At 44.6% G+C, this 25,642-nt stretch overlaps 1 protein-coding gene across 2 annotated transcripts; it reads right to left on the reverse strand.

Annotated features, from left to right (window-relative positions):
* Positions 1–1,786: 1,786 nt before the first annotated feature.
* LOC120920314 (gastrula zinc finger protein XlCGF17.1-like) lies at positions 1,787–24,880 on the reverse strand. Of its 2 annotated transcripts, none has more exons than XM_040332321.1 (3): positions 24,803–24,880; positions 5,535–5,628; positions 1,787–3,254 (listed from the first exon to the last, which is right to left on the reverse strand). In XM_040332321.1, exons 2-3 carry the CDS (start codon positions 5,548–5,550, stop codon positions 2,200–2,202), a joined length of 1,071 nt encoding a protein of 356 aa, XP_040188255.1. In that variant the 5' UTR covers positions 5,551–5,628; positions 24,803–24,880; the 3' UTR covers positions 1,787–2,199. The 2 variants fall into 2 exon arrangements, with proteins under 2 accessions (XP_040188255.1, XP_040188256.1); XM_040332322.1 differs by lacking the exon at positions 24,803–24,880 and adding an exon at positions 17,702–17,872.
* Between the last annotated feature and the right edge of the window lie 762 nt (positions 24,881–25,642).

Raw genomic sequence — 25,642 nt, forward strand, 5'->3', positions numbered from 1 at the left:
AAGCAAAATAAGGGTCAGTGCCCATCAATGCATCCTGATCAATGCCCATCTGCAGCCTCGCCATTGCCAATCAATGCAGCCTGATCAATGCCCATCTGCAGCCTCACAATTGCCCATCAATGCAGCTTGATCAATGCCCATCTGCAGCCTCACAATTGCCCATCAATGCAGCTTGATCAATGCCTATCTGCAGCCTCAGAATTGCCCATCAATGCAGCTTGATCAATGCCCATCTGCAGCCTCACAATTGCCCATCAATGCAGCTTGATCAATGCCCATCTGCAACCTCACCATTGCCATGAATGCAGTCTGATCAATGCCCATCTCACCTCAGATTACTGCTGACTCAGATTACATACAGCGAGAATCTCCTGTTTACTCTCGGCCTCTTTAATACAACGTCCCGCCTCCTGGACCGGCTTCTATGATAGACAGAACATTGGTCCAAAGCCGGCCCAGGAGACGGGACTTCCTATAACAGAGGCCACTGAGTAAACAAGAGATTTTGGCTGTATGTAATCTTACGGCGCTCTTCCTGCCACCCTCCCCGTTCTCTCTGAGGCAGTATCGGTGTATAACACGCACACACTATTTGCAACCGATTTGCAGAGTGAAAAAGTGAGTGTTATTCCCCAATAAATACAGTATATATCAGCTAAAGATACTGAGAATCTGGAGAAATCTATCTGCGCATGTGACAAGGCTGAAATTCAATTCCATGATCTTCCAGCTCTCAGGTAGCACTACATTAAAGCGGGAGTTCACCCAATGTTGTTTTTTTTTATCTTTTTCCCTTAGATGGATGCTCGTTTTGTCTAGGGGAATCGGCTAGTTGTTTTAAAATATGAGCCGTACTTACCGTTTTCGAGATGCATCTTCTCCGTCGCTTCCGGGTATGGGTCTTCGGGAGCGGGCGTTCCTTCTTGATTGACAGTCTTCCGAGAGGCTTCCGACGGTCGCATCCATCGCGTCACTAGTAGCCGAAAGAAGCCGAACGTCGGTGCGGCTCTATACTGCGCCTGCGCACCGACGTGACGCGATGGATGCGACCGTCGGAAGCCTCTCGGAAGACTGTCAATCAAAATAGGAACGCCCAGTCCCGCAGCCCATACCCGGAAGCGGCGGAGAAGATGCATCTCGTAAACGGTAAGTACAGCTCATATTTTAAAACAACTAGCCGATTCCCCTAGACAAAACGAGCAGGAATCTAAGGGGAAAAAGTGTTATGTGCGGGTGAACCCCCGCTTTAAAAACAGGCATGATTCTGTGAATGACATCTGCATGGGTGCAGGAATAGTTCCAAAAATCACTGCATGTAAACACATGTTAAAAGTCTATTATGCAAAGAAGAAGCCATTTCTGAACATGATCCAAATATGTCACCATCTTCTTTGGGCCTCAAGCTCTGTTGCAAAGTGGGAAACAATTCTGTGGTCAGATGAATTGAAGAGGGACTTTCAGGCTTGTTATCAGGATTCAGTTCAAAAGCCTGCATTTCTGATTTTGCGTATTGAATTGGCAGCTTGCACATCTGGAAAAGCACCATCAATGCTGAAAGCTATATCCAGGTTTTAGAGCAGCATATGCTCCCATTCAGATGCCTTTTTCAGGGAAAGCCTTGTATATTTTGGCAAGACAATGCTAAACTGCATACCGCATTTATGACAACATATCTTCATAGTAGAAGCGTCTGGGTGCTTAACTGGCCAGCCTGCAGTCCAGACCTTTCACCAATTGAAACTATTTGGTGCATCTTGAAATGAAAAATATGACAAAGACCCAGGACTGTTGAGCAGTTAGAATGCTTTATTAGACAAGAATGGGATAACAAAAGATGAGGGGATGCTACATAGTGGTAAACCTGGCCCTTTCGCACTTTTTTTGAGACATGCTGCTGCTATCAATTTCCAAATTATCTTTTTTTTTTTTAAACATTTGATATTTTCTATTTTCTACTGTGAAAAATATGGGTTTGAGATTTGAAAAGTATTGCATTCTGTTTTTATGTAGATTTTACAACTAAATGAAGTGACCTTTCTAGAAAGTGATGAAATTAGGGGCCAGTCAGTTCATGTCGATGAACTTCTTCAGTTGCATTGACTGTGTAGATGCTGGCATTAGTCCAGCCCTACCTACCTACACTGTATGTAATTTCATTTGGTCCATTTTCAACTTACAATATACAGTATATATACAGTTCTATTCCGATGATATGACTAGTTTTACTCTGGAGTGGATCTTTAGGTGTGTTGTAAGATGGGATTTGCGGGTGAACCTCTTTCCACACTCTGAACAAGCATATGGCCTCTCTCCAGTGTGAGTGGTTTGGTGTCGCACCAGATCCCGGTTGTAGGCAAACCTCTTATCACACTTAGCACAAGCATATGGGCGTTCTCCAGTATGTGATCTCTGATGGACATTCAGATTGGAGATGCAGGTAAACCCTTTCCCGCAGTCACTGCATACATATGCCCAGTTCCCTGTATGAGCCATCCGATGTTTGACCAGTCGGGAGTTATCAGCGAAGCTCTTGCCACACTCCTCACAGGTAAATGGCTTCTCTCCGGTGTGAGACCTTTTGTGTATGACCAAAGCAGACGTACATGAGAAGGTCTTTCCACATTCCACACATATATATGGCTTCTCCCCAGTGTGGGTGCGGTTATGTATGAAGAGGGATGAGTTACTAGTAAAGCTCTTTCCACATTCCCAACAAACGTATGGTCTCTCTCCAGTGTGGATGCGGATGTGTGTGGATAGAGTTGCACTGCTGGTAAAACTCTTTCCACAATGTGTGCAGTTGTATGGCCTTTCCCCACTGTGAATCCGCTCATGGATCACCAGAGAGGACTTCCTAGCAAAGCACTTTCCACAGTTTGCACATTCATATGGTTTTTCCCCAGTGTGTGATCTTTGATGAATAATCAGATGAGACATGGATATGAAGTTACGCCCACAATCAGAGCAGATGCACTTCTTTTGAAGCTTGTTGGTTGAATATTGGACAGTGACCTTTGATACCTCCAGGGAGCTTTTGACAGTTTGTTGACACTTGTATTCCAAAGTGGACTGGCGGAGGCTGCGACGCCTATCCTCACAGGGGTTCTGATAATTTTTGTTTTCCTCCTTATCTCTTTCTTTTTTCTTTCTCACTTTCTGAGATTTCGTTTTACCCAGGGTAGGTGGTGATGATTTATCATTGTTTAAATCTGCTATTGGCTCTTCTGGCTCCTGTGCTCTTAAATGGTCATCATCTATAAAAAAAAAAAAATTGAACTATTGGATAGTACATACTGACAACATATTATTTTAAACCTCAGAAAATTAGGACTTAGGGTGAAAAATGAAAGTGCCTGTTTGTGTAAGTTACATTAAAACACATTTTTATTAAGATGCTAAGTAATATAAGTAATATATATATATATATAACTAATAAGCTCAAATCGGGGGCCAAACAAATATCACTAAATACAGGAGCCATGCGTATTGCCCATTGGATATCGATATCTTTTATTTCTGACAGATCTATGCAGCAATCAAACATAAAACAACTAATGCACTTTAGTGTAGGCATTTTTTATAATAAAGACCAACTGGTCACTTCCACTTATAATTCCTTGTGCAGGGTGGCTGGTCTTGTATTCACCCACTGTAGAATTCTGCAGGCAGCCTGTAGTACGTGGACCAGCTGGGTTCCCCCATAGCTCAGCTCTCTGTTGTATACACAGTGGACCCATAACCCTTGTAGATTATAAGGGATGTATTTCAATTGAAAGACTTATGCATGGCATTCAGCTTAAGGCAAAAGAGACAAAAACAACATTCTCATGGCAACCCAACAAGCATAAACCAGGTCTCCACTTGTATGTGCAGTATGGTGCACTCTTTACTTTTGAAATGTTTTATTGAAAATTTCACAAACAGTAAAGAAAGCAATGGTGCACTCTTATATAGCACTCCATAACATAATCACAAGGCCAGAAGAAACTAGCTAAAAGACCATATTCAGAGATTAGTGGTTAATGATTCATACTCTAAATTGCCTAAGGTAAATTGTGTTGTACCCCAAGGTTCAGTGTTGTGACCCTTACTTTTTAAAATATTTATAAATTATATAGGGTCTGGGATTACAAGTACTGTTTCAGTCCTTGCAGATGCCACTAAGCTATACAGTGGAATAACATTCTTGCAAGATGTCTCCAACTTACAAAGTGACCTAAATGCACTGTTTTTAATTTGGCAACTATATATTAAATAAGGTTTAATGTTGATAAATGTAAAGTTGTGCACTTGGGGGCTAAGAATATGCATGCATCATACAAACTAGGGGGGTACAACTGGGGTAATCAATGGTGGGGGGGGGGGGGGGCTTTTGTATTCTGGTGAGAGAGAGAGAATTTTGCCCCTGTACAAATCATTAGTAAGACCTCATCTGGAATATGCAGTTCAGTTTTGAGGTCACAAAAGTATATAAGTGCAGATAAGGGCAACCAAACTGATAAAAGGAGCTCAGCTATGATGAAAGATGATGATGAATGTATTCTCTCTCCAAATCATGATCAACATGTATAAATACATAAGTGGTCCATATAGTGAACTTGGAGTAGAGTTATTCACTTTAAAGGTCATTACAGAAAACAAGGGGGCACTCTTTACGTCTGGAGGAAAAAAGATTTATAAGATTTTACGTCTGGGGGGGAAATCGAATTGCCTCTTAAGGGATCAGAAAATTGGATCATGCTTTATTGGGGTTTTATTTTCCTTCCCCTGGATCAGCTGAAGCGCGACAGCAGCCCCTGAAGCGCCGCAGCAGCCCCTGATACGCTGGAGGGGTGAGTTTACATTGTCGGCTATGGAGATGGTTCACATCTCCACACCGAACGCCGAAACGCCTGAAGCACAAAACAAGTCCCGGACCTTTTTTTCAGGCGGCTTTCGGCGTTCGGCCATAGCCGACAATGTAGCTCACCCCTCCTGTGTATGTTACCGCGGCAAATCGCGGGACAAAACGCCGCAATTTGTCGCGGCAATTAAAATAAAATACGCCGCGTAAAATACGCCGCGTTGTAGTGTGAATGCAGCCTAACTATGCCTAACTATGCAAATATCTAACTAAGGAATGATAGTCACCTGAGCCAACTGCAAGCACTTGAAGCTTGCCCTGGCAACCATGTGCCAAGCCTAAATTAAATGAATACCCACTGCACACAACTGAACTACATAACATTCTGAAAGCCCTAACAAACTTGCAGTATGTAAGGCGAGTCACTACCATCCACAAAGGAAAATCATAGTCCTTCAACATTCCATTATTTTATTTTTTTTAGAAACAGATTAACATGATTATCGTAATGTAAACCACTGAAAGCAAAATTCCCAAATGTCCCACACCAGTATATACTGCCTATATCTATGTGTATGTGCATCTATCTATCAACAATTGCTTTTTGCAGTTATCCAGATAGTTCTCTACTAAGCGAATGTCATAATTTTTTTTTATTTTCAGCCGAGCTTGCCCATATCGTCTTACTTACCATTGTGTTTATCCATAATATTCTAGTAAAACTTCCGCTACTGATCATTAGTCATCACAAGTGTTATCTGTACTCCGGCACACATTTTCTGTTCCTACAATGAAAATATTCACAGGAGATCAGTAGTAGGAATAAATAGGCAAGTAACAAAAACCATCTACTTAGTACCTAGTATGTCATCTTATTTTTGGCTAGTTACAATTCTGATCTGCCCTAATAAAAGCAGACAGCTCCATGCATAGAATGCAAAGAAATAAATAACCCTCTAAATGAACTGGCAAAGTCACCTGCAAAATAGGTATTTTTCTATTATTTGTCAAAAAGTGAGTAGAGAAAGGCTACGTGTGTGCAGTGTGGAGAGATCTTATCAAGAACCTGCTTCACAGAAGGATTCTGGGAATTTTTGTGCGACACAGAAATAGAGTGTTCTGTGGATTGTATCCTGATTCTCTCTGGGAACCGTGGATCTGAACCCCTTGACTGACTACAGGTGGGAGGACTCCACAGCACCATCAATCGACTAAGCCTGTTTGACCCCCCTGAGAAGGGCGATCACTGGCTAGTCGGTAAGCCTTCAATCTGTCTTTTGGTGGCGGGTGTCTCCACATTTTGGATTCCACATATTCTTCTTTCCATCACTGGATGTTTAGTTGAACTAATTGAAGTTCTCTTCTTCGGGAATATTCACTTATGGACTTTATCACTGTTGATTATTTTTGCTTTGTTTTTATACTTTTTTCACTGTTTATTTATCCATTGGATTATATGGTTACATACCATTCACATTCCAGCGCTACACTTTTATTGTATATATTTTGTTGTGCCTTATATCAGGGTTGTGGTGTTTAACTGCAGGATATCCTTTAGGGATACTTTTTATTCATTTAAACATTCACATTCTTTTGCACCTAGCGCAAATTCTTCCCCCAACCCCCCCTCTCCCTTTTTTTACCCCTTAGCTCAGGAATGGGCAAACTACGACCCGCGGGCCATATACGGCCCGACGGACCTTTTTGATCCGGCCCGCGGAGCGCTAGCTAACAGGACAGCAGAGCTGGGGGTATCCTGTGAGCATCGGCCGCGCATCCCTCCCACCCTTGATTGCGTGATCTCGTCGTGCCACGATCGCCGCTAATTGAGGCCGCGGCTTTGCGGCTTATGTTTCGGAATAAAAAGAGAGCGCAGATAGGCTGCGGGCGCTCCGCCTCTGGCCGTCTCTCGTCACGGGGGATTGTGGAATTCCTCTGAGAGGGCGGTGCCACCTATGTTACTGCCACGGGGATACACAGGAAAGGAGATGGCCGGAGGCTGCAGATAACAAGGCGGTCACGTGATCACACAGTGTGCGAACAGCAGGATATGGTAAGAGAGGCCAAAAAGACTAATTTAAAACCATGCCCCGCTGAAGCCAACCCAGTGACTACCTGTGCCCAGACCCGTATTGCTGGAACCAACCCACTTGCTGCTGAGACTGGGGTAAGATTATCTTCCCTGACATGTACCTTAGATCAGGCACAATATCACAATCTAAAATGGGAATGTGACAAGTTGGCCAGTGAGAAATCGGAGATGCAACGACACTACATCATGTATTATGAGATGTCCCGTGGCTTGAACATTGAAATGCACAAACAGGCTGAAATTGTCAAAAGGTTAAATGGGATTTGCGCTCAGGTTGTGCCTTATTTCTCCCAAGAGCATCAGCAACAAGTTTTGGGAGCCATTGAGAGAGCAAAGCAAGTGACTGTTCCAGAACTGAATTCCATTATTCACCCTGCAACCTTACAACTTCACCATCAGCTACCGACCTGGTAAGCAAAATGGCAATGCGGATGGGTTATCCCGGCAACCAGATGTCATCCCGGCCTCCTAGTTCTGGACATCCCCAAGTTGACCCGAAAAGGATCAAGCCGGGTCTGCCGGAGTGTCCCACAAGGAGGGAGCCATGTAACGGGAGTCACTTTTGGGCACAGATTGAGCCAGGAAATAATGGACAGATCTCGGATTACATGAGATGGGACAGTAATGATAATTCACAATGTATTGCAGGATATCTTGAAATATTACAAGTTGTTGATTCTGAACCCAACAGGTCAATAGGAGAGTGATTCATTCAATGTTGAACATAGACTGTTAAGGGGGTAATTAAGTCTGCTACTGTCATGTAAACTAGCCTTAGCCTGGCTTCTAAAGACCTTTTCATTGTGTGATGCTAATTGACAGTGTATTGTGTGAAAGTTCTATTGATGATAATGTGTGTTGTAAATTAGCACACTCTAAAAGTCAGATGTCTGACTTATGTTTACTAAAGGAATGTGTATTGTATTGAGGTGAAAAGAGCTTATCTCTGAGTCGCCTTGTCTGGGTAAAAGGATTAGTAATTAGCTCATGTGGATTATATCGGTGCCAGAAAGTCTGACTAAAGATGCGTATTGGGCTCATTGTGTCATGTTGTGGGTGGAGTTAAGCCATTGTTACTTTATTACTGACTGTATAAAAAGAGCCTGAGTTTGTCATTAAAATGTATCCGTTTTGAACCAGAGACAGAGCTGTGTGTCTCGTTTCTGGGGAATTCATATGGGCCGTGTTCTTCTGCTGGATTGTGGAGTGTCGATAAGATGTCGTAGGCTGGTGGAATGGAATAACGTAAACAGCGTTAACCCCTGACTGTTACAGTTGCCCTGTGCATGAAAGTAAGAATTATTCCTGTGACGTGAAGATATTGTGGAACTTTTGTTAAAAAGCCTCTATAACAAATAAAACTTGGATTCGACCTTTACACCAAAGGAACTACAAGCCCTTGACCACTTGAATTCCCTCCTGCAGGAAAATGAGACAGGCAATTCAAGTGATCCTATTGATTTCCCTTTAACATCAAGCAATGGGAATTAATCTTTTTCCCTGCCAAAGAGTGTCAGGGAAATGTCCGTAGAAGTACTGGCAATCTTGCCAGTAGAAGAAATGGCTATAGAAGAAGTACTGGCAATCTTGCCAGTAGAAGAAATGGCCATAGAAGAAGTACTGGCAATCTTGCCAGTAGAAGAAATGGGAGCCATAGGCTCAACATGTGACAGGAAGATCCTCCATTTGCTAGCCTATAAAAGGCTGCCACTGTCTGATCCAAATTGCTGGATTGTCGTCAGCCTTCCTGAGTCTCTGTATTACTGCTGTTTGGATTTCCTGTTGTGACCCGGCTTGTTCCTGACCTGTCTGATCCGCTCTCCTGGTTTGACCCCCTGGCTTGCTTTACGGACTTGTTACCTTCTCCAGCACCTGATCCCGGCTTGTTTCACGGACTTGCTTCAGTTATCTGTTCCTGCCTGTTTTCCAACACCAGACCTTTGGCTTGTCTCCACTCCTGCAAAACCTGCATCTCCTGCCTGGATCCACAGTGTTTGATCCCCAGCCAGCTTCCACTGTTGCTCCTTGTGCACACCTTGCTAAGTGTTACCGAGGACTCCTAGAGACTGCAGCCCAGCGGTGGTTCCTGTATTCTCCAGTATTCTTCAGGCACCCACCAGCTCTTCTGTCCTGGATCCATCTGGCAACCAGTGCTTCTCTGGGCACTACACCCTCTGTACCCAACCTCAGGGGTGTACTGCACTTAGCCGCAAGGGGAGCCCTCTCGGCATTTCGGCCTCCAACCAGGTACGTGACAGTACAATCCAGCCATGACCGGGGCTGACAGAGGTGCTCCCCTGCTCGAGATGATGTGCCAGCAAGTCACCACCCTTACACAAGCCATCCAGAAACTCCAGGATGGTTACGTTCATTTGGAAGATCAGCTGCAGCATTTGCCTGTTTCTCCAGCGTTGGTGGACTCCAGCTCATCTTCCACTAACACATCATCAGCTTCCCTGCCTCAAGAATCTGCTAACCCGACCCATACAGTGATGATGCCCTCTCCTGAACCACGGGTACCAACACCCGAACGATTCTTCGGTGACCGAAAGAAGTTTCGGGCTTTTAAGAATGCGTGTCTGCTGTACCTGGCCCTCCAGCCTAGAACTTTTTCCTCCGAGTTTGTAAAAGTAGGATTCATAATTTCCCTACTATGCGAGGAACCCCAAGCTTGGGCTCATAACCTACTAGAACAAAGGAGCCCGGCTTTGAACTCTATGGACACTTTCTTTGAGGCTATGACTCTTTTGTATGATGACCCCCAGCGTATGGCCTCAGCTGAATCTGCCTTAGTCGCCTTACAGCAAGGAGAACGCCCAGTGGAGGATTATACAGCGGAATTCCGCAGATGGTCCACTGATACTAGCTGGAATGAGGCAGCACTCAGGTTTCAGTATCGCCAAGGACTATCCGAGACCCTTAAAGATGAACTAGCCCGAGTTGCTGTTCCAGACACTCTTGACAAACTTATCCATCTAGCCATTCTGCTTGACAGGCGCCTGCGGGAGCGGCGGTCGGAATGCGCTAAAACCTTCCAGCCTACCAAGAGGCCACCCAGGTCTCCACCTGCTGCTGAACCCACGCCTGCCTGTTCTGCAGGTCCCAAAAGAGGTCCAAAGCAAGTTGGCCTGGTCCGTTCTCCCCTTACCTTTGATGAGAGGCAACGCCGTCGGCGGGCCTATCTCTGCCTGTACTGTGGAGGGGCCGGACATTTTTTACGCAGCTGTCCCATAAGACCCAGTAAGGCCTACCCACCAAGTTCCACTTATCTGCAAGTCTCTGTATCCTCCCATTCTTACCTTGCTCTTCCTATCTCCTTACAAGTGGCAGGAGGGGAGGTTCGACTACCAGCAATTATCGACTCCGGGGCATGTAGTTGCTTTATGGACTTATCTCTGGCCAAGAAACTTGGTGTGCCCCTTTATGAGAAAAAACAAAGACTGGAAGTTCTATTGGCCGATGGTTCCTTGCCCAGTTCTGGACTTGTCTCCCGTGAAACCATACCCATCTTCACAACTACTGATACCGGTCACCAAGAATTTATCCGTTTTGACATTTTATGTTCTCCCATGTTTCCCATCATCTTAGGAATTCCGTGGCTACAGGCACATAACCCACGAATCAACTGGGCCAAGAAGGAAATCTCTTTTTCTTCAGACTATTGCTTGCAACATTGTTTTCCTCCCAGTTCCAGTAAGCCTGCTAGCTGTCTGGCCGTGCAACCTTCTCCTGATAACCTCCTGCTTGTCCCTTCTGCTTATCATGAGTTCATAGACGTTTTTGACAAGAAAAAGGCCGATGTCCTCCCACCTCACCGGCCTTATGATTGTCCAATTGAACTGCTTCCAGGGGCTGAGATCCCATTCGGACGAATCTTTCCTCTATCTGAGAACGAGCTGGAAGCCTTAGGCCGGGTACACACGGACAAACATGTATGGTGAAAGCGGTCCGTCGGACCGTTTTCACCATACATGTCTGCCAGAGGGCTTCTGTACGATGGTTGTACACACCATCGTACAGAAGTCCGCGCGTAAACAATACGCGGGGCGTGTCCGCGGTGTCGCCGCGTCGATGACGCGGTGTCGCCGCGACAATGACGCGGCGACGTGGGCGGCCCGCCTTTAAAATGCTTCCACGCATGCGTCGAAGTCATTCGACGCATGCGAGGCACGGCGGGCGGCTGGACATGTACGGTAGGTCTGTACTGACGACCGTACATGTCCGAGCGGGCTGAATTCCAGCGGGCTGTTTTAAAACAAGTCCAGGAATATTTGTCTGCTGGGAAAAGGCCCGGCGGGCAAATGTTTGCTGGAATTCGGCCCGCTCGCGCCCACACACGAGCAAACATGTCTGCTGAAACTGGCCTGCGGGCCAGTTTCAGCAGACATGTTTGCTCGTGAGTATGGGGCCTTACGTTTATATATTGATGAGAGTCTTGAAAAGGGGTTTATCCGACGCTCTTCTTCTCCTGCTGGAGCGGGTATTTTCTTTGTGGAGAAGAAGGACGGCACATTACGGCCATGTGTAGACTACAGAGACATCAATAAAATTACCGTAAAAAATCGATACCCTCTCCCCCTTGTTCCTGAACTCTTTCAAAGGTTCCGAACCGCCCGGATCTTTACTAAATTAGATCTAAGGGGCGCCTACAATCTTGTCCGCATCCGCCAGGGAGACGAGTGGAAGACAGCATTCCGGACGGGGTTCGGCCACTTCGAATACCTTGTCATGCCGTTCGGATTATGCAATGCTCCAGCCACGTTCCAGCATCTAGTGAACGATATCTTCCGGGAATTCCTTGACTACTTTGTAATTGTATACCTCAATGATATTCTTATCTTTTCTGCTTCTTTGGAACTTCACCGAACCCACGTAAAGAAAGTGCTCCTAACCCTGAGAAAACATGGTCTTTATGTCAAAGCAGACAAATGTGATTTTGAAAAGACATCTATTCAATTTCTGGGTCTCATCATCTCCACAGAAGGAATTGCAATGGACCCAAAGAAGGTGGAAGCAATACTTAACTGGCCAGCTCCCTCGGACAAGAAGGGTGTCCAACGCTTCATAGGGTTCTCCAATTTTTACAGGAAATTTGTGAAGGGTTTCTCCACCACCATAGCACCCATCACTCAATTGACCCATCAGACGATCCGGTTCCAGTGGTCCCTAGAAGCTCAGGCAGCCTTTGACAAATTAAAGAATCTGTTCACGTCTGCACCAATTCTGCAGCACCCAGATCCAACTCTTCCCTACGTTTTGGAAGTAGACGCCTCTGAAGTAGCTACAGGGGCAATCCTGTCCCAACGGCAAGGACCCAAGGCTCTTCTTCACCCCATTGCTTTCTTTTCCAGAAAGATGAGCCCACCAGAGAGAAATTATGACGTTGGGGATCGAGAACTATTGGCCATTAAATCTGCCTTAGAAGAATGGAGATACTTATTGGAGGGTGCCGCTCATCCCATTATGATTTTTACAGACCATAAGAACCTGGAGTACCTCAGGACAGCCAAACGTTTAAGACCTCGGCAAGCCCGATGGGCTTTGTTTTTCTCCAGGTTCAATTTTCATCTTACATATCGCCCAGGTTCCAAGAATGGGAAAGCGGATGCACTTTCTCGAATGTTTCCAAACACCCCTGAAACAACAGAGCCAAGTACGATCCTTTCAGCTCAAAATTTTTTACTCATCCAACCTGACTTAAAGACTTTGATTAAACAAGCCTCAACCCAGTGCCCTGGGCCAGAAATGTCCTCATTAAGAAGCCAAGATGGATTTTTATGGCACCAGGACAAGATTTTTGTTCCCCAATCAGTTAGACTCCAAGTTCTAAAGATGTCACATGATCACAAACTTGCCGGACATTTTGGAATACGAAGAACCACTGAACTTGTTCAGCGCTCTTTTTGGTGGGCCAGCCTAAGACAGGACTGTAGAAAATATGTTAACTCCTGCACCACGTGCCAGCGCAATAAGGGTTCCAATGCCAAACCATGGGGACTTTTGAGGCCACTACCCATCCCTGAACAACCCTGGAAAGAAATATCCATGGATTTTATAGTAGACCTGCCTCCCTCTGGGGGATGCACTACCATCATGGTAGTGGTAGACCGCCTTTCCAAAATGGCACATTTTCTCCCAATGATTGGCACACCTTCCGCCTCGGAGACAGCAGACATGTTCATTAAAGAGATCGTCAGATTACATGGACTACCAGATAGTATTGTCTCTGACAGAGGGGTACAATTTACCTCCAAGTTCTGGAGAGATCTCTGCAAATCTCTATCAATTGAAGTATGTCTTTCCTCAGCGTACCATCCCCAGAGCAATGGTCAAACAGAAAGGACTAACCAGACCTAGAACAGTATCTTCGATGCTTCTGTACTTGCTCACAGGATGACTGGATCTCCCTTCTTCCCTGCGCTGAGTTTGCATATAACAATTCTTTGCATGCAGCCATCAATCAGTCTCCCTTCTGGGCAAATTATGGATTTCACCCTTCCTTCCTTCCGAATACTATACCTGAAACATCTGCCCCCGCTGTCCAGGATCGGTTAAAGTTCATTCAAACCAACTACAAGATACTTCAGGAGGCCATGCGAAAAGCCCAAGAGGACTATAAGAGGTTTCATGATAAAAGAAGAAGAGGGAATCCTGTCTTTAAGGTTGGGGACAAGGTATGGCTTTCTTCAGTAAACCTCAAGCTCTCATGTCCAGCCCGGAAGCTTGGACCTAAGTTCATTGGTCCCTTTGAAATTAAAAAAGAAATAAATCCAGTGGCTTTTGAGCTGGCACTACCCAATACTTACAAGATCCATCCAGTGTTCCACATCTCCCTGCTTAAGCCTGTGGTACCCAGTCCATTTCCTGGAAGAGAAGAGCCACCTCCACCTCCAGTCCTGATAGAAGGGGAAACTGAATTTGAGGTTGAAGCCATTAAGGATTGCCGGAGGAGAGGTAGACAGATCCAGTATCTCATCAAATGGAGGGGATACCCTCCCGAAGACAATTCCTGGGAGCCTGCAAACAATGTGCATGCTCCTAGACTGGTACGGGACTTTCACAGCAGACATCCCGAAGGATCGGCCCGTTGTGGCATCCGGAGGCTGCCCCTTGGGGGGGGGGGGCACTGTCAGGGAAATGTCCGTAGAAGTACTGGCAATCTTGCCAGTAGAAGAAATGGCTATAGAAGAAGTACTGGCAATCTTGCCAGTAGAAGAAATGGGAACCATAGGCTCAACATGTGACAGGAAGATCCTCCATTTGCTAGCCTATAAAAGGCTGCCACTGTCTGATCCAAATTGCTGGATTGTCGTCAGCCTTCCTGAGTCTCTGTATTACTGCTGTTTGGATTTCCTGGCTGTGAAAAAAGCTGCGCTGCGAAATGTGAAACAATATCAACGTGACGTTCAAATATAAATAGGTGCTAGCATGCACAATCACTAGTGAATTCTAAGAAAACCAAGAAAACAAATGAATAGTGCAAAGTCCATATGAATGGAGAAATCGCAGAGAATATCAAAAGAAGGCAGAAAATTCTCCAAATGGGTGAAAAGTATCCTGGCAGTATCCCGTGAATCTGTGAGACAGATGATAGTGTCCTCCACCAGTAAATCCTAGCTGCTTACCAGATAGTTGAAATAATCAAGCATGTAGCCAAGTAAAAACCACCGAGATAGTTTCCAGGATCTCCAGGGTACTTTTTCCACTTTCACAAGTCAGACCACTCAATCTCCATAGTGTAACCCAAAAGAGAGAAGGCTGACATAGTGTTTTACCATAAAAAGGGTTTTTATTAATAAAAATGGTTGCACTTACAATTATGCAGTAAAAATCGTGCGTGTAGTTTGTTTAGCCGGCCGGCTGTACTGTCCGCTCGTCCTTCCGGATAGGCAGCGCAAATCGTGGTGACGTCAGCACGTCGCTCTTCCCAACGCCGTTTCGTCCAATGACTTCTTCCAGGGGTACCTAGAAGTCATTGGACGAAACGGCGTTGGGAAGAGCGACGTGCTGACGTCACCACGATTTGCGCTGCCTATCCGGAAGGACGAGCGGACAGTACAGCCGGCCGGCTAAACAAACTACACGCACGATTTTTACTGCATAATTGTAAGTGCAACCATTTTTATTAATAAAAACCCTTTTTATGGTAAAACACTATGTCAGCCTTCTTTCTTTTGGGTTACACTATGGAGATTGAGTGGTCTGACTTGTGAAAGTGGAAAAAGTACCCTGGAGATCCTGGAAACTATCTCGGTGGTTTTTACTTGGCTACATGCTTGATTATTTCAACTATCTGGTAAGCAGCTAGGATTTACTGGTGGAGGACACTATCATCTGTCTCACAGATTCACGGGATACTGCCAGGATACTTTTCACCCATTTGGAGAATTTTCTGCCTTCTTTTGATATTCTCTGCGATTTCTCCATTCATATGGACTTTGCACTATTCATTTGTTTTCTTGGTTTTCTTAGAATTCACTAGTGATTGTGCATGCTAGCACCTATTTATATTTGAACGTCACGTTGATATTGTTTCACATTTCGCAGCGCAGCTTTTTTCACAGCCATTTGTATTTATGTCCATCTAACATATGAGTTGCAGCAGCTTGTTTTTTTGTTTTTTATTTTGTTAATTTTATTTTTATTTTTATGTTTTTTTATTCTTTCATGACTGGTCTCATATCATTTATGATTGAATTGACCAGCGCAGTATTTATTCCTATACACTGTTTGGATTTCCTGTTGTGACCCGGCTTGTTCCTGACCTGTCTGATCCGCTCTCCTGGTTTGACCCCCTGGCTTGCTTTACGGACTTGTTACCTTCTCCAGCACCTGATCCCAGCTTGTTTCACGGACTTGCTTCAGTTATCTGTTCCTGCCTGTTTTCCAACACCAGACCTTTGGCTTGTCTCCACTCCTGCAAAACCTGCATCTCCTGCCTGGATCCACAGTGTTTGATCCCCAGCCAGCTTCCACTGTTGCCCCTTGTGCACACCTTGCTAAGTGTTACCGAGGACTCCTAGAGACTGCAGCCCAGCGGTGGTTCCTGTATTCTCCAGTATTCTTCAGGCACCCACCAGCTCTTCTGTCCTGGATCCATCTGGCAACCAGTGCTTCTCTGGGCACTACACCCTCTGTACCCAACCTCAGGGGTGTACTGCACTTAGCCGCAAGGGGAGCCCTCTCGGCATTTCGGCCTCCAACCAGGTACGTGACAAAGAGCGAGGGTACCAAACGCAAGAAAAAATCTGATTTTGCCCGGCACCAAGCACTAATCCCAATGCAGCGGCCTTTCTCAGATTGGTCAACTCAGACTCAAAAAGAATTTTCATAAAAATCTTAACATCAAAAGAAAAACAAGCACTAGAGAAACTAGCCTTGAATCATTCAATTACCATAAAACAGGCTGATAAAGGCGGCAACATTGTGATTTTTGATAATGAACAATACACGGGAATGTGCAACAAAATATTAAAGTGCTGGTATAGACGAATAACTGTTGACATAATAGAAAAGTATAATAGAGAATTTTATACACTTGTCGACGCTTAACAATTAACAAAACTACATGGGATTTTGTACGGACTAAATTTCCAATTATTCCTACTTTTTATGCACTCCCTAAAGTGCATAAGAATATGATGAACCCCCCAGGCAGACCAATTGTCTCCGGCAGAGGAGCACTTAGTGACAATGCCAGTAAACTTGTTGATGAATTCTTGAAACGACTGGTAAGTGAACTACCGTCTCACGTTAAAGACACTATCCACTTTCTGCAAATAATCAAAACTCTCTTTATCCCAAAGCATGCAGTACTTGTTACGATTGACGTAGAGGCCCTCTACAGTTCAATCCCCCATAACAAAGGGATTGCAGTTATTAAACACACTGTAGAGGCATCAACACAAGGTGTCCCATCCTACCAAGAATTCATCATCTCCCTTCTTGAGTTCAATTTGACTCACAATGTTTTCTCTTTTTCGGGCTCCCACTACCTCCAGATACAGGGGGTTGCGATGGGGACATCGTGTGCCCCATTGTATGCCAACCTGTATCTGGGGGAGTGGGAGAAAGCGCTCTTCAACAATGAATCGCTGGCTATATATACGGACCATATAACATCTTGGTACCGTTATATAGATAGATGGTGTCTCCCGGCAGTCTTGGACTGCCAGGGGAGTTCTTCCCTGGTGGTATTATGTGATCCTTGGGCTGCAGTACTGGCGTCCACCAGCGGGGGATTCTTGGCAGTATGGAGCATACAGCCCTTCCTGCGTTCAGGTGTGACCTGAATGCAATTAGCACGCCTCTATATATACCCGGCGTGTGTAATCACTCCTCGCCCTGGTATCAGTCTACTACCTTGATCCTGAGCCTGTTACTCTGACCCTGAGCATGCTTTCTGGACCCGATCCCTATCCGACCCGATCCTTGGCCATCCATCCACTCCCTGCTCCGTTGTGTCCCGTCCTTACCCATCTTCTGAGATCTCCTGGTATATGACCTTGGCTTGGCTTTTGTTTATGATTACGGCATTCCCCCTTGGATTGTATATACGTTTGTTGTTTATTTGTGCACTGGTTGTCTTCACATGTTTTGTTCACTTATTTGTTAATAAACACCTTTTAACTTGTGTGTCTCCTCTGTGCAGTCACACAGTGCTGGTCTACTATACTCTCCTGACACCTACTGCAGGTAACAACATTCTACACGCGACTAGTTTCCACCCTCAGGCACTCGTTAACTCAATCCCCTAGGGACAGTACCTGCGTATTCGATGCAATTGCTCAGATGATACAGATTTTAAGGAACAGGCCTCGAAACTACGAGATAGGCTTCGACGTAGGGGCTACACACACTCTTGTCTGAAGAGAGAATACCAGCGGGTAGTCATACAAGAAAAAAATGCAATCCTATATTCTAAGAAAATCAAAAACGACAGTAATCCAGTTAGAATTATAACTCAATATAATAACCAACAAGGTACCGTGAAAAACATCATTAACAAATACTGGCACCTTTACTCTTGGATTCAATCTTAGGACAATTTGTACCTGAGCGTCCCCTATTCTCATTAAGGAGGGTTAGAACTATCAAAGATCAATTGATCTCAAGCGAGTACAAGGGAGAATCACGGGCAGATCCCTTCAAAGCTCGAGGGACATTCACGTGCGGGGCTTGTAAATACTGTCGTTGCATGTATACAGACAAGAACCCCCTCTTGCCGAATGGTCAGACCCTTCATCCACATCTCTATTTGGGCGATTAATCCACATTTATTTACAAATACAGTAAAGTGATTGGGTATTTTGGGGATTTCCCCCTTCCCTTTACATCAACTATATCCATACATAGATATTTTCTTTGAGCCTTTATTTATGAATTGGACCTCTGTCAAAATTGATTGACATATTAGGAAGTTGCTATAAGTTTTTGATTTATATTTGCCTGTTGCCATGGAACCGGCATGTCTGCCCGCTCATTTTCAATTTTAGTTATACGGCACTGGGGGAACACCAACCGGCGGGTGTGGGATCAATTCACTGATCGGTGGTGAGCCCCACTGAATGCCTCCAAGTGCACACTTTTGTGTCTTTGTTTGTTTTTTATCTTGCCCGCTCGTTTAGCTATGCGTGGCAATGTTCCCCTTGGTCTCCAGGGTGACTCTCCCTTTTCAAAGATGGCGCCGTATTTATCAGCGCCGCCGGAGACATCTCCGCGAATGCCATGCGCATGCGCGGGTCTCCGGCGCTCCCATTGGTCAGATCTGAACCAATTGGTGGGCCGCGAATGCATTGCGCATGCGCGGGTTATCGGCGTGCGCGATTGGCCCAGAACTGGTGTCAGCTGTTGAGGCACTCGAGATTTGCCCGCCCCCCGGCGGTGACGTCAGACGCCGCCGGGTCGGTATATAGGAACGCGGCAGGTTATCGGCGTGCGCGATTGGCCCAGAACTGGTGTCAGCTGTTGAGGCACTCGAGATTTGCCCGCCCCCCGGCGGTGACGTTAGACGCCGCCGGGTCGGTATATAGGAACGCGGTGATGGCCGCTATCCCTGGCTCTGTCTGGCTAATGGGGAGCAAGCAGCTGATTTAGAGCTGCCCATCCCCAGTTACATACCAGCGTTAATCTTGTGTACAGGTAATTCCTTTTTGACTCCTTGAGGGAAGGGCTTTTGTTTGTTTGCCATATCTCTCATATCGTCTGGATTTTAATGTGATTTGTGGTTTATTTATAACGGTGGCTTTCTCTGCTGTGATTTATTTGACAGCTACTTGACTTGCAATTTTGCACTGCTCTTCATGCAACGCCTTTGAGGCAAATGACTAATTATCATCAATTCCGCTTGAGATTTCTCACAGCAGTGTTTTGAAGAAAGTATTGGTCCTATTCACTTATCTAGGAATATCCAGGTACCTTCAATCACGTACTTTCCAATGTAGTATTGAAATTATTTTTGTATGCTTGCATATTGCTTAGCATACAAATGATTACGAATTTATTTTCATATTTAGATTCCGTTCCTATATACTATAACCTATTGATTGAATAGTGGGCGGATTGAGTATGCAAGGTTCCTATGGCAAGCTATGGCTACATTTGATTCTCTATCAAATCTCTCCTGTTTTTAAATTTTTATATGTGGATTAAAGCTGGCCCAAAGTGGTAAGTGCTGCTCAGTATCAAATATTGACATTTGTTAATATTTTTATGTGTACCTAATTTCAGTACTAAAACATGCATTTTTATTGATTTTGCAATTATTGATTGTATAACTACATACCTTGGTTGTGATGGTCTATCTAATCAGTTTAGTATATTTTGAAATATTTGTTGATGTGTATAAATATATACTGCTCCATCCCTTATTGATTGTCTTTATTACTTTCAGCATTACCTGTACAGCTCCTGATGAAGCTCGATTAGAGTGAAACATGTAGAGCATTCCGGCACAGGTCTTCGGCTCCTTTTGGAGCTTATCATGTTCTTTTGGATGGCGATTTGTTGTCTAAATTCTAATGTCTAAGTTTGTTAAATAAAAAAATTGTTTTTTACTATGTTTACATGATTTATTCAATTCGACACCTTAAAAGTCCCAGGATTTGTTAACCTTTCCCCATTTTCTGTCCTTCATCCACAACACTTCGCAAACTGCAAAACCATTGGTGTTGTGTATATGCTCCGCTGCGACTGTGGTTGCTTTTATAAAAGCAAAACCAAATTACCATTCTGGCAGCGGGCATACCGACATATTAAAGGCATGAAAACCAATGATATGGATCTCCCTTTGGGACATCACACACAGCTAGTGCATGGAGATAGATTTCCTACTGTCAAATTTCTTATTTTGGATCGGATCCATTCTAATCCCAGAGGAGGAGACTGGAATAAAAGTCTCCTCCAACTGGAATTACGCTGGATCTACACATTACAGGCAACATTGCCCCTGAGGTTGAATTAAGCAATTTGCTTTAAACCATTCCTGGAGGGATTCTCCTCTGGAGGAATGGAAAAATAAATTATAACAACAAATAAGAAATACATGTTTTAGGATTTAATTACTCATTCCAAGCCTTCCTTTTTTGGATAAAGTCAAAATCTGCCCCGGAATAACAATTCCGTAATTCCCAAACCTTTTCTTTTTCTTATCTTTTCCTTTTTCTGGCAGATACAAACCCATTGGCCAGACCAATAAAAATACCATCCTCTAGAGAGTGGATGCAAGTACAAGGTACTCGGAGCATTTTGGATGCCCAGGCATTAGTAGTTATCTCTATTTTGTCTGGTGCAGTTTTGCGCAAATTATGGTATCTGTTGCACTTTATTTGAAATATTGTCATTGTTTACCATTTCTGCTCCAATTGTGTATAAGATGACCACCTCATGTATATGTATTGAATGTATATATTGTTTACCATTGTTAGATTGTTCCTACACAGGATGTTTTGATGTCTGTCTACTTCTGGGGTGCTGTGCGGTAAGTAATGAATGTGCCCTGATATTGCTGGGGAGGTTATCGATCCATTACAGTGTAGCATAACTGTGATCATTTTGTTCACCACTGGGAGGCACTGTGTGCCAGTATTCCCATCTGTGACATACAATTCCCTGGGGGGATTTTTTTTGGATGTTTTGGCTACACTGCTGGGTTCCCCTTTACTGCATCCTTGCCCGGCACACTCAGCCGCCCGGATTTGCTAATCCGTGGCGCCCCCCCTGTGGCAATCCTGGCACGGACTTTGTCCGCTCCGGCCGCCATCTTGCTTCACCCCTGCGCATGCCCAGTGTGGGGATGAAGCCTCTGTGTCGGTGGTCGGCGAGTGCAGGACGTCATTCCGCCGTGCATGCGCGGTAGGGGTGGGGTCGTGCACTCGCGGCTCAGGGAGTCAATGGACACTGAAGCCTCAATTTCTCCCCCCCCCCCCGCCAAGTGATCACAGCTGCGATTCTATTTTAATGTATAAACAAACTTTTTGGTATACGCAGAATAAATTATATTTATACCTTACTCTTTGAGTTCATATATCTTGGTGCCTTTAAAGTCCACTAGGGGATCTCCCTTCTGTTTCTTGCTTTAAGTGTAGGCTATTTAAGCACCTCATGAAGCCTGACTGAAAAACTCCATGATGTTGCCGTTACTGTTCACCTCCACCATCACAGGAGAGAGCTCTCAATCACTGAGCTCACTACATCATCAGGGGAGCGAAAGCACATGTAAGAGAATTTAACCCCTTCATGCCAACGTAACACAAATATGCGGCCTCGGCTTGAAGGGGTTGTACTGAGGTGATGCTTGCAGCTACAGGCATCACCCTCTCGCCGCCTTCCACCACTCTGCTCGGCTGACCAGAGACCCGAACAAAGCTGTAATAGACTTTGATTGGGTCTCGGGGTCTAGCATCCCGTTACTAGTCATGACATCACTTTCGGTTTAATGAAGACTTAAAGGCGCCAAATTTTTGAAAAATTAAGTGTAGTGGAGGGGTTTTGGGGTCTTATAGACCCTCGATCCCTCAAAAAAAAGAGTACCTGTCACTGCCTATTAGGCTCCGTTCACATCTAGGCATTGCTATTTTACAGTTTATTTGGGCGTTTTGCAGCATTTTTGTACAGGCGTTTTGAAGTTCAAAAGGTCACCAATGTAAAATAATTAAACACCTGTAATCGGCCAAAAAAGAAGCTCATATACTTTTTTGAGCAACGGGCAATTTGCTTTAGGCAAGAAAATGCTCAGATGTGAACAAGAGACAAATGAATAGAATTTGTCTTGTTGGGCGTTTTTAGAGCTCAGGCTTATGCCGCGTATACACGACCGTTATTCATGTCATGCAAAAAAACTAAGTTTCTCTCGACGTGATTTGTCGTGATTCCTCTCAAGCCTGCCTTGCATACACAAGTTTGTGAAAAAAAATGCTTGAGCAAAGCGTGGTGACGTACAACACGTACGACAACGCGTACGACGGCACTATAAAGGGGAAGTTCCATTCAAATGGCGTCACCCTTTGGGCTGCTTTTGCTAATTTCCCCGTCTCATAACTTCTGAGCAAGCACGTTTTTTCCCCCCCTCGTTAAAGCGTACACACAACCGTTTTTCACGACGTAAAAAAGGACGACATGAAAAATTACGAGAAAAAAAAGAGCAGGTTCTAAAAAAAAAATCGCCCATTTTTCTCATCGAGAGTACACACGACCGCTTTTAACGAGCAATTCAAAATTCCATTTTTCTCGTCATGAAAAACGGTCGTGTGTACGCTTTAACGAGGGGGGAAAAACGTGCATGCTCAGAAGTTATGAGACGGGGAAATTAGCAAAAGCAGCCCAAAGGGTAGCGCCGTTCGAATGGAATTTCCCCTTTATAGTGCCGTTGTACGCGTTGTGGTACGTGTTGTACGGCATTAGAGCAGAAAAACGCCAAAAACACCTAGGTGTGAACGGAGCCTTACTGTTACAAGGCATGTTTACATTCCTTGTGACAGAAATAAAAGTGATCAGAAAGAATTTTTTTTAAAGGGACACTATAAAAATTAAAAAAATAAATAAATAAGGAAAACAATTGAAGATGCCCCATCCCTCCATGCTCATGCAAATAAATGACAGCATACATAAGTTGTGCCTGCAGATGTAAACAGTGTTAAAACCACACATGTGAGGTTTCCCCGCATTGAGAACAATAATTTTTAAAACTTTGAAGTACCATAGTTTGTCGCCATTCCACAACAGTGCGCAATTTTAAAGCATGACATGTTAAGTATCTATTTACTCGTTCGAACCACACATGCAAAGTATCCCCATGATCATTAGAGCGAGAACAATCATTTTTAGCACAAGACCTCCTCTGTAACCAGTTGGTAACTTGTAGACATTTTTAGGTACCGTAGTTTGTCCCCATTCCACGAATGTGCGCAATTTTAAAAGCATGACATGTTAGGTATCTATTTATTCACAAAGGGGTAGTTCTTGCAAAAAAAATGCATTTGCGCCAATACAGTGTGACATAAAATATTGCAATGATCGCCATCTTATTCTCTAGGGTCTCTGCTAAAAAAAATATATATATATAATATGTTTGGGGTTTCTAAGTAATTTTCTTGCAAAAAAATGTTTTAACTTGTAAGCAAGAAGTGTCAGAAAAAGGCTTAGGCATAAAGGGGTTAACTCAGAGAAAGAGCTCACTCCTGTGATGGTGGAGGTGAGCAGTAATGACTAGGTGTATTTGAGAAAGATCCTGGAAGTTTTTCAGTCAGGCTTCATGGTGTATGTAAATGGATTACACTTAGGCTGCTTTCACACTGAGGCACTATTTCACTAAAAATAGCACCTACAATGGGCCTTTAAAGAGCCGCTCCTTTCTATTCAGTGTGAAAGCCTGAGGGCTTTCACACTGGAGCGTTGCGCTGGCGGGACGCTAAAAAAAGTCCTGCTAGCCATATCTTTGAGGTGCGGTAAAAATACTGCTCCTATAGCGCCCCTGCCCATTGAAAACAATGGGGTCGCACCTCCACAAAGTGTTTTTGCAGGCGTTTTTAACCCTTTTTCGACTGCTAGCGGGGGTTAAAACCGCAACGCTAGCGGCCGAAAATCGCGGCAAACACAACGGTAAGACGCCGATCAAAATGGCGGCACTTTACCACCAGCGCCTCATAGCAAGGGAATGATTCACCTTTGGTCAAAGCTGCACAGCTTGTTTTTTTTGTTCTACGGGCACCCCTCATCTGCATAGGCTAGGCAGTTTTCTGGTAAAGGACAACTAACCCTTTAAAGTGTTTGTAAACCCTTACAAACCACTTTGACCTACAGGTAAGCCTAGATTAAGGCTTACCTGTAGGTGCAAGAAATATCTCCTTAACCCACACGGTTAAGGAGATATTTCCAAGAAAGACGGCGCCGTAGACAATGGCACGCAGACGCACTAAGCATGCCACTACTAACGGAATCATGCTGTTAGTGGCGGCTCCCCGCGCGCATGCAGCGATACCCGGAAGTCACTCCAGGTATCATGGCGGCGACAGAGGAGTTGTCCGAGGACCGCTGCGGGGGCTTCATTCTCAGGTAAGTAATTCATAATGAGCTAGTATGCACACAATGATTCCCCCCTCCTCTGAATACCGCTGATCACAGTATTCAAAAAGTTGGCAAATGTAGGAAGCCTAAAATCAACCCCACCATTCAAAATAAACAATGGCCTCCTTTATCAGGGAGAATGGATATTATATGTCAGCTACTAACTGCTCCTCATCTACAGAGCAAATTCCACATATCCCTCCTTAGCATGATCCACATATTAATGATAGGTGGCTTAGAAAAATGAAGAGAATCTATATATGAGAGGAAGTGCACAGCTCACAGAGCCTACAGACATCACTTACCATTCAGCTGTGCTGTGTTTTTATATGACAAAGGAGCAGCAGTCTAAAGCTTCCCCATCCACAGAAACTCATTAGGAAAGGTTCCTAGCTAGGTTTGTTTCCATGCAACAAACTAAGGAAGTGTGGTGACATCTAGTGGCAGGAATAACAAGTACACCAACAGTTACAGATTAATTCTATGCATCTGTATAAAAATACATTGGCCCAGATTCACAAAGGAGATACGACGGCGTATCTCCAGATACGCCGTCGTATCTCTGAATTGTGCCGTCGTATCTATGCGCCTGATTCATAGAATCAGTTACGCATAGATTTCTATTAGATCCGACCGGCGTAAGTCTCTTACGCCGTCGGATCGTAACTGCATATTAACGCTGGCCGCTAGGGGCGTGTATGCTGATTTACGCCTAGAAATATGTAAATCAGCTAGATACGCGAATTCACGAACGTACGCCCGGCCGACGCAGTACAGATACGCCGTTTACGTTAGGCTTTTTCCCAGCGTAAAGTTACCCCTGCTATATGGTGGCGTACATGCGGTGTACCAATGTTAAGTATGGACGTCGTTCCCGCGACAAATTTTGAATATTTTACGTCGTTTGCGGAAGTCGTCCGTGAATGGGGCTGGACGTAATTTACGTTCACGTCAAAACCAATACGTCCTTGTGGCGTATTTGGAGCAATGCACACTGGGATATGTCCACGGACGGCGCATTCGCCGTTCGTGAAAAACGTCAATCACGTCGGGTCATGGATATTTTACATAAAACATGCCCCCCTGTTCCACATTTGAATTAGGCGGGCTTACGCAGGCCAATTTACGCTACGCCGCCGCAACTT

This window comes from Rana temporaria, chromosome 13, assembly GCF_905171775.1.
Source record: "Rana temporaria chromosome 13, aRanTem1.1, whole genome shotgun sequence".
NCBI classification, from domain to species: Eukaryota; Metazoa; Chordata; class Amphibia; order Anura; family Ranidae; genus Rana; species Rana temporaria.